Source organism: Carassius auratus, chromosome 44, assembly GCF_003368295.1.
Source record: "Carassius auratus strain Wakin chromosome 44, ASM336829v1, whole genome shotgun sequence".
NCBI lineage: Eukaryota > Metazoa > Chordata > Actinopteri > Cypriniformes > Cyprinidae > Carassius > Carassius auratus.
In genome coordinates this window covers 3,498,456-3,507,941 of record NC_039286.1, presented here as the reverse complement: position 1 = coordinate 3,507,941, position 9,486 = coordinate 3,498,456, and the positions used below count along the sequence as shown (strand labels likewise).

Sequence of the window (9,486 nt, the reverse complement as noted above, 5' to 3'; positions counted from 1 at the left end):
GCAGTCAGAGGTCTCCATCTCAGCTTTTCTCGGTCTACGAGTAGCTCAGTCAGCTCCATCATGGCGATGCACGCCAAAGCGACTCCACCGCAGATCCCCGACACCCGCCGAGAGCTCTCCGAGCTGGTCAAGAGAAAACAAGAGCTTGCGGTAATAATGCTCCTTTCTAAATGTCCAAAACCCTACAAATCATGTTCACGCGGCACCAAAGGAGACCGGAATAGCCGTAATTGCGTTAGCATACAAACACGAGTCTGAAATAAAGGGTTGTAAATATTTTAAAATCGATGTATGAATTTGTGTTTGTATTTATACTCCAGAAAGTCTTATTTTACCCTATTTGTACTACATGTGTCAAAATGATATTCTAGTATATCTACTGTATATATATGCTAACGTGCTAACTGTGTTAGCCGCTTTTGTTGTGGTGGCTCTGTATGCACGACACATACAGCAAAACGGTATAAGTTACAGCAATTTATTTAAAAAAAAAAAGCATGCCACTTGTGCATAGATTCGGTTTACAAAATAAACAAAGAAAGTAGAACTGCACAGAGAACTCATATTATTATAATATGATTATATGCAGGTGATGAGTGATTGACAGCTGCAACTTAAATGTTATTTGTGTTTTTAACAGGAGACTTTGGTGAATCTGGAAAGACAGATTTATGCATTTGAAGGCAGTTACCTGGAGGACACTCAGATGTATGGTAACATCATTCGAGGATGGGACCGATATTTGACCAATCAAAAGTGAGTGTGATGTGACTTCATGTGGTTCAGTGATGTATATCAATCTTAAATACGTACAGATTAGCATCATCTTTCTCCTACTTCAGGAATTCAAACAGCAAGACGGATAGGAGGAATAGGAAGTTCAAGGAAGCGGAACGACTTTTCAGCAAGTCCTCCGTCACATCAGTGGCGGTCAGTATTTTATATATATATATATACTTATATCTTATTTGTACATGTATAATAAGTAAAAGAAAAGTAAGAAATAACAATGAAGAAATATAGCAATAACTTAGTAAATGATCTAAACTGTTTTGTGGATTGTCGTACAGGCTGTTTGTGCTCTTGGAGGAATTCCTGATCATATGAATGAAAAACGTGAGTAGAATCTAATGCTTCTTGTTTCTGCAAAAGATTTCTATAAGTCATATATTTTTTCTTTAAGTATTAAAGGGCTTTGTTTTAAAACCTAGTGAGCTGAGGACACAGTTTTGTTTTTACCTAGACAGCATTTTGATTAATGTCAAATTAAAATTGAAAACCTTTAATAGTACATGTGATGCCCATATATTATGTTATGATAAACAGTCAATTTGATGGTTGTTTTGTAAGATTTGTAAGTTACTGAGAATCAGTGTATTTAGTGATTTAATCTTTGAATCATTTTAGCCTCTTTCACACTGTACGTCAGACCCGGAAAATTGCAGGAACATTGCCAGGTCGCCTTCAGTGTGAATGCAAACACGTCCCGAGATTGATCCCGGGTCGGGGACCTAGTAACATTGCCGGGTTAAGTCCCAGAACGAGCACAGTGTGAACAAAAGCCAGATCTAATGCCGAAAAGGGTTTGTCGTAGTGATGACGCACGTTATCGCGTGACTCTTTTACCAGGTGTTTTGAAGCAGATCAACGCTCGCGGAAAAAAACATATGTGCAAACTGTAACAAAGCAGAGATCAGTTAGTTCCTCAGTATTCGGGCTGATGCTGAGATCGTTCGGCAGCTTCAGTGAAAGTATAACGTGCCTAACGTTTTCGACTCATACATTACACGTCACGCCCTGATGTCACGTGTCGTTACGGGACCTTTACGGATTGAGTGTGAATGCACTCACATATTCCGGGTAATCACTGGCAGTGTGAAAGCGGCAAAATCTGGCGACCCGGGAACAATTGCCGTGACACATTACCCGTGTATTTTCCGGAATCGCAGTGTGAAAGGGGCTTTTGTAAGCTTTCCTTTTCTTCTGCCTTCTTAGGTGAACCAGGCAGCGGAACAGAGAGCGACACATCCCCAGATCTCCAAAACCAGGAAAACGAACCCAGCCAGGAAGACACAGAGGATGCAGATGGAGCCCTGCAGGACCTGAAACCCCAGAAAGCTGCTTCGTCGTCTTCTGCAAGCCACCATAGCAGCCACAAGAAACGCAAGAACAAGAACAGACACAGGTACCTGATCTCCAGCAGGCCCTTGGGGTCCAGGATATAAAATGGTCCTTTACTTACAAACTCATTCTGGCTGTTCTAGTGCTAATTAAAACAGACTGTTATTTGATTGTGAAATGTTTGATGTCTTGTGGACTGAGTGAATATTGGAGCAGTTATAAATAAACATATTCAGAGATGATTTTGGTAGCCAGCCACATATCTTTTCCCAAACCGGAGGGTTTTACTTCAGTTTCATAATGCTGTGGCTCCTGCTCAGCTGAGTTTGCTTTGGTTTCTCTTTTTTTTAGCATATTTATCTGCTCTTTCCTTTCGTGTAGATCCAGCCTAAAGACTCTTACTCTTTCCTGATGTTAATCTGATTCTGTTCTAGTTCACTTCAGACCGGTTTGATTAGAGAAGATGCTCAATTTTCAGATCTGTGTTTGGATTAGATGGACAGAAAGAAGATTTGGAGAAGTTAGTTTACTTTGATTCAGCCCAGAGTGGCTCCTACTGCATTTATAGTGCAAAAAAGTGTTTCAAATGAACCTTAACCTTAAAATGAACTTTCATGAATAAATAGTGACCTGTTTGTCAGTATTTTTTTTTTTTGGGGGGGAAATACATAATGCATTGTATTTTTTCTTCAAAACAAAATTCAGACCCCTGCAATTTTTTATTTTATTGTCATACAAAATAAACAATTTGTTGCCACAATGAATATGTGATGAATGAAATATTGGATTTTTTTTTTAGAAAAGGGCAAAAAAAAATGTAAGCACAAATTACACATTTTTTGTTTTAATTTAAACAACAACTATATTTGAATTAATTTTTTTAATGATTTTAATTAATCACATTTTAATAATTTAATGTCTGTTACATATCTCAGCTGGTCAACAAGCTTTTAATTGCTTTTCAAACCCATTTCTTGGTCTTTCTGGCTTTCTTTTGGAAATGGATGGTTGCATCCAGAATCACTTCAGATGAAATAAGATGAGAACTAGTTAGGGTCCTATATTTGCTAACACCCTAGAGAGGATTCGATAGTATCTGTCCTGTTGAGCTTGTTCATCTAGTGTACTACTAACCACACATTCACACCCTATGTAGTGGACTGTAGCACTGATGTGCTGCTCAGTGTAGTGCACTAACCTCTGATGCTCTCTTCCTTCCTACCGCTGCTCCCTTCAGCCCTTCTGGCATGTTTGATTATGACTTTGAGTAAGTCTCAATTTTACTTCCTGTTTCTCACTCCCGTGTCTTCTGTCCATTAGCTGTGTAGGGCCGTCGTCCACATCACGTGGAAGAATGCTGTGACGCTTGCTTCTACCTGAGCATTTGCAGATGTTGCTGCAGTTTCTTTTTGGCTTTTGTTTGGTTTTGCATTTATTTTTCAGCTGCATGTTTGTGGAGCTCATAGACATGGTGGGGATTTTTTTAGTTGCATGCAGGGTTTTAATCAGGTTCATTTGTTTATCTGACCGTGACGGGCTGCTTGGTAATTCATGTTTTCTCCTTACAGATTTGACATGAAGATGAACAAGAAACCCAGAGCGGTAAGTTCAGATGCACTAAAGTATGTTGTGTGTACATATATGTATATATTTGTAGATTTTGTAGTCAGGTTTTGGTGCTGTTTTCACCCATTTTTGCTGCTAAATAGAATGTTAATTAGGGGTGTGCACAAATAGTGGAATATTCGAATACTTGATCTGTAATTATTATTTTGAAAAAAACAAAACACTATTCGAATTTTACTAAGTGTTGCTTTGGTGGCCATAAATGAAGAGAATCCACGATAAATCCTAAGAACAAACATTTTAAAGTGAGTTATAACTAAATGCATGTTTAATGTTCAATTCTGCAGGATTACTCTGCCTAATGGATCCTGGATAATATTCACACAAACCAAACCTCTTCAGTCAGCTTCGATTCTCTCCGCTCTAGAACGTCTGGATCTTCCGCTGCATTTCTCCACTGTTCTGTTTCCCTCTTTCCTGATCGTAGTCAAGCTCTTGTGTCATTTTTATTCTCTGATGGATTCAGATCCACCTGTTATTGCATGATGTGAACTGCAGACATGAGGTTCCAGTTCTGCTCATAATGATGGAATCTTTTATTTATGTTTCATGGATGACGTATCAGTGGATCCAAACCTTCCCTTCCTGCTTTTGGATAGCTTTCACCTTTTGTTTTGATAAACTTGTGTAGCTAATGTAAAAAGTTGGTCATGTTATTACTTTTTTTTGTTTTATACCATCTTGTTTTGAATAAAACTGAAATAAGACAATGATCTGTTTGTTGAAAAGTTATTTTGTTTACAGTTATTTTAATATAAAAACTTATATAAAACTTTGTAACTATAATTTAGACCGCAATCATACTGATAAATGAAAGCTATTCTTGGAACCATCTATTGTAAAAAAAAAAAAAAAAGCAGAAACATCAGGCTCCATACAAACAGACACATGAACCCAACACACCAAATACAGGAATTAATGTAAATATGTAAATACAGGAGGAGCTCTGACATCACTGGAGACGACTTGATCAACAACCATACTGACACATGAAACGATCAGCCTCCTTCAACAGAAGATTTACTGAGCTGTTCAAAGACCCTTGTGGACATCTGATACTCAGAGGTAAGTGAGAAAAATATAAGAGTGATTGTCCTGAACAGGTTTCTAATGGAAATGAAAAGATCTGGTTTGATAGTCAAACTGATTCGTGGCACAGAACTATAAGCTGCTAAACTGGTTTTACAAATTTGTAGATTTTGTTTCTCTTTAAGAGCGCCCATTACATTTGTTTTTCTCAGTTGCATAAAAACGTACATTGGTCTGATATGATGCCAAAATTTAGATTGATTATGTCTAACTTCTGTTTGGTCATACTTGAGACAATTAACATGGCTATATGTTCATGCAACATGCCCCAGGGTTGATCATGTCAAAAAGTCAACTAATTTAGTTGTTTACTACACTGAAATGGAAATAGTTATTAAAAGTAAGTCATTTGGTTGCTTGTACAGCAAAGTTTGGTTTTTCTGTCACATGACAAAGTCTTAAGAAACATGAAGGATATATGAACTTTTGATCCTAAATCAGAAGCAGGATTGTAAAAGTGCTGTAAAAGTTTTTTATGTTTGTTACATGTAGTTACTGACAAAACTGATTTTGAAGGGCTCATATCATGAGGAATCTCATTTTTATTTAACAATTTATTTTATTAACTAAATCCATTATGATAACATGTTGTGTGTTGTTCTCTGTCTATAGACTCAACTGATGAAGACACAGAAAGATGCAAACAAAAAGATGATCCAGGAAAAAACCAAGACGATTCAAAACATCAAACACTCAGCAGACGTCAGAAAAGTGAGTTAAAAAGTAAAGTAAAAAAAATTTGGAAAAAGGAAATTATTTATTGTAGATCATTTAGTTGCGGTCCTCCAAAACTCTACAGGAGAAACTTACTCTAATTGTTGCGTTAATACATACATTTATAAAATATATTCATGATTTTGTGCACAGTTCTTTAAATATATATCTTGATTTCTTGTGTCATGTTACAAGAAATCAATTTTTTTTAATTAAAATACTGACATATAAATTTGAAAGTATACTTCAGAAGTCAGGATGTTCTGTGGATGTTCTGTGAGAAGCCTAGTTTTTGTGTCCGCATTAAACCTCACAGGTGCGAGGTGAATGTTGAGACACTTTGAGTCTAGTATTAGGTGGTACTATGCATGTGTTGAACTCGTTCATCCACGATCATGGTCATTCACATTTGAGTATACTGCGTGGAAGATTACTCGGGCTTTAGCAGTGAGATACGAGAGCAGAAGTTAGAATTATCAGAGCAGTAGCACAACTGCACAGAAAATAGTGCAATCCATTCAACATAAAGGGAGACATAAAAACAAATTGTTGGTGCATATCCTGTGTGAGAACAACAAGTCTCTGTGATGTATCGAGAGCCACAGTATCCAGAGTAATGTCAGCACACAACCACGAAGGAGTGCAAGAGAACATAAAGCGTGTCTATAATTCCACGCATGAAACATCTCAGAGATCTCATGATTTTTTATTGTCATGTGTTTCTACAAACCTGAAGTTGAACCAACAACAGTGGAAGCAGCTGAATGCAGGTACAGTGTGCTGTCTGTCGGACACCAGTTTACATTCAGATACTCTCAGCGTCATTACTGCGATACAATCTAAATCAAAACTGAATTAAATATTAAAGATCATTACAAAATATCTAAATGTTGTGTCCATTTTAAAAATCAGTGTGACCAAATAATTAGGCAATCAATCAGTCATTACAAAATCTTTGTGTTGTGAAGTTGTGACTCGTATTCTCTGTTTTCTCAGTGGATGTGACTCTGGATCCTGATACAGCTTATTCTAAACTCATCCTGTCTGATGATGGAAAACAAGTGAGACATGAAGACACTGAGCAGAAACTTCCAGACACAACCCAAAGAGATTTAATACAAATATTCGTGTCATGGGAAAGGAGGGGTTCTCCTCCGGGAGATTTTACTTTGAGGTGGAGGTGAAGGGAAAGACTGAATGGACTTTAGGAGTGGCCAGAGAATCCACAGACAGGAAGGGATGGATCTCACTGAAACCCAGTGATGGATTCTGGACTGTGGTTCTGAGGAATGGGAATGAATATTTTGCCTGTGATGATCCCCTCGTCTCCCGGCGTCTGAGTGTGAGAAGTCAGCAGCTCGGTGTGTTTGAGGATTATGAAGAGGGTCTGGTCTCCTTTTATGATGTAGAGTCCTGCCCTCTTATCTACTCTTTCACTGGCCAGTGTTTCACTGACAAACTCTATCCATATTTTAGCCCAGGCTCCAATAATAGAGGTCAGAACTCAGCCCCTCTGATCATCACACCTGTCAGTTATAATAAATGAATTTACACCCTTTATATAAAATACTAGATGAAAATATTTATTTTTATAATAAAAAATCTAAATACAATAAATATGTAGGTATGTATGGTGTGTGATGCTATTCAGAAGATTAATTGTTTATAGAATTTGTTTAAAAAATCTACTATAGTTACATTTAGGTGCAAAGAATACTTGTTTTAGGATATTCAATAAATTATTTTGCTGCACAAAATGTTCTGTGATATTACACAGGCATACATTAGATGAAATTACCTTGATATATCAAATAAAAGTATGATTTCCATATTCATGGAATATACCAAACTACTTCAAGGTACCTAAAAATACCAAATTGCAGTTTTAGTTTGTGTCAGATCTACTAAGGAGTCTAGAGAATATCAAGAGAGACTTGTAGAGTCAATGTAAATAATCCCGACTTGTGTTTGTTTGTGTGTTATGTGTTTTTGATTTCAAGTAAAGCAATACATTTTGTCTAGATGTGTACTGTTTTAGAATCTGGAAGGTCTTGATGGTTTCTCCCAAAAGATGAACAGAAGAATCATTCTCACAAAGACAGAAAGACACAACGTTTCAAAAGATGTTTTAAAGGAAGAGTAGCATTCTGCCATCATTTATTCATCATTGTTCCAAACCTGAGTGACTTTCTTTTCTGTGCATCACAAAAGATGTTTAGAAATGTATGATAATGATGGTTCAACACAAACAGACTCACATGAATCCAACACACAGAATACAGAGACATGTTTAAATGCATGAATACAGGAGGAGCTCTGACATCACTGGAGTTCAGTGAGAGATTCAGAGAAAGTGAAACTAACTTGATCAGCATTGATGAGCCATTCAAAGATCCTTGTGGACCCATCTGATACTCTAAACAGAGAAATGTTCAAACATGTCAAATACTCCACTACTTTAGTTGTCACACGACATCAAGACTAAAGAAACAGGAAGTAATTGACCTGCAGACTAAACACAAAACTGATCACTACATCTGAAAATCACAGGTCAGGTCAGACTGTTCAGTGAGTTTTCTTTATGTTCAGTGAGTTTACGGTGTTTCACAAGGAGTGATTGTGTTTCCCTCACTATCAATTCCATTTGAACACTTTAATATGAACATTCATTAAATGTCAATAATTCTTTTTGATATTAAGTTTAAAAAAATGAATATTTCTTTTTTTAGAGAACTTTAACATTACAAGTGAGAACAATTGAGACTAGGAGACATTTGACAGAAATTCCCAGACAACAGAAAAAGATCTGATCCATGTATCTGTTTTCTGGGAAAGATGGATTCTCCTCAGGGTCTGGCCTTCTTTGATGTGGATTCCAGCTCTCATATCTACTCTTACACTGGCCAGTGTTTCCCTGAAAAAGTCTATCCATTTTTTAGCCCATGCTTTATTTATGGAGGTTAAAACTCAAGCCCACTGATCATCATGCCTGTCAATTGCAAGAAATAAATTTTCATCACTAATATGAAATGCAGGATGAAAATAATCCAGTGTATCACAGGGCAAACACCCACAGACACACACATTCATACTCACACCTGCAGACAATTTAATGTCTCAGATTAACCTATGCATGCTTGTCTTTGGATTGTGAAAAGGAAATGATGGAGATCCAGCTATTATTATTTATATTATTCTACTATATGCTATACTATTTTGTGCACAAATGACACACTTACAGCTATCGTTCACTAGGTGGAACTATATACAGTAGTTTCAAAATAGAACTCGCAGATAGTCACATCCATAGTCATTGCAAACCTGAAAATATTATGAATATTTAAAGTTGTGGCTTCGAAAAACAGAAAGCATGAAAATTTATAAAAGGTATTTCATAAAAAGTTGTTAAAACTTATGTACGTTTCTTATTTAGAAGACAGTTAACTTAGCTAGAAGTTGTTCTTTGTGATCAAAATAATTTTTCATTGAGGTTTCTTCAAATCTTTAAAACGAATTATGATTAGTGATGCCTGTACCCCAAATTAGATCAATATTTGAATGCACGGTTTGTGTTTCCACACATAGATGGTCTGAGTGTGTGCAGTATGATGGATTGAGTGGTTACAATGTTCAGTTCAGATGGCTTTAACAGAGACAGCAGGAGAAATGTTTTGTCCGCTGAGAATTAGGACACAAGATAAAACCAAAACCCCCAGAGTACAGCTTGAATACGACACAGTGTCTCCTGGGACAAACTAGGGCACAGTTTTCATATTTCTTGAAACAGGGTCAGCTCTTCTAAGGGAAGAGTCATGAGAATTGTTTTAAACTAATGATTACAGATTGATGGTTTTAAAAGGGGTTTTATAAGATTGTTTACACTCTGTCGTGTTTTTCATTTTCCCCATATTTTTGTTTCAGGACCTCTTGAAGTAA

At 36.7% G+C, this 9,486-nt stretch overlaps 1 protein-coding gene across 3 annotated transcripts; it reads left to right on the top strand.

The window, feature by feature from the left end:
- Positions 1 to 4,460, top strand: LOC113062147 (chromatin modification-related protein MEAF6-like). Of its 3 annotated transcripts, none has more exons than XR_003278506.1 (8): positions 1 to 150; positions 641 to 756; positions 843 to 930; positions 1,071 to 1,116; positions 1,996 to 2,185; positions 2,556 to 2,641; positions 3,690 to 3,723; positions 4,035 to 4,460. XR_003278506.1 is itself a non-coding variant. In XM_026231769.1 (8 exons), exons 1-8 carry the CDS (start codon positions 61 to 63, stop codon positions 4,047 to 4,049), a joined length of 609 nt encoding a protein of 202 aa, XP_026087554.1. In that variant the 5' UTR covers positions 3 to 60; the 3' UTR covers positions 4,050 to 4,460. The 3 variants fall into 3 exon arrangements, 2 of the variants coding, with proteins under 2 accessions (XP_026087554.1, XP_026087556.1); XM_026231769.1 differs by lacking the exon at positions 2,556 to 2,641 and adding an exon at positions 3,359 to 3,388 and having other exon boundaries at positions 3 to 150; XM_026231771.1 differs by lacking the exon at positions 2,556 to 2,641 and having other exon boundaries at positions 4 to 150.
- The last annotated feature ends 5,026 nt before the right edge of the window (positions 4,461 to 9,486 follow it).

Bases quoted from the DNA above. Each gene is read 5' to 3' on its own strand.
- LOC113062147 (XM_026231769.1), top strand. From the start codon at position 61: ATGGCGATGCACGCCAAAGCGACTCCACCGCAGATCCCCGACACCCGC. The intron at 151-640 runs GTAATAATGCTC...TGTTTTTAACAG, and splicing joins AGAGAAAACAAGAGCTTGCG to GAGACTTTGGTGAATCTGGA. The intron at 1,117-1,995 runs GTGAGTAGAATC...CTGCCTTCTTAG, and splicing joins TGATCATATGAATGAAAAAC to GTGAACCAGGCAGCGGAACA.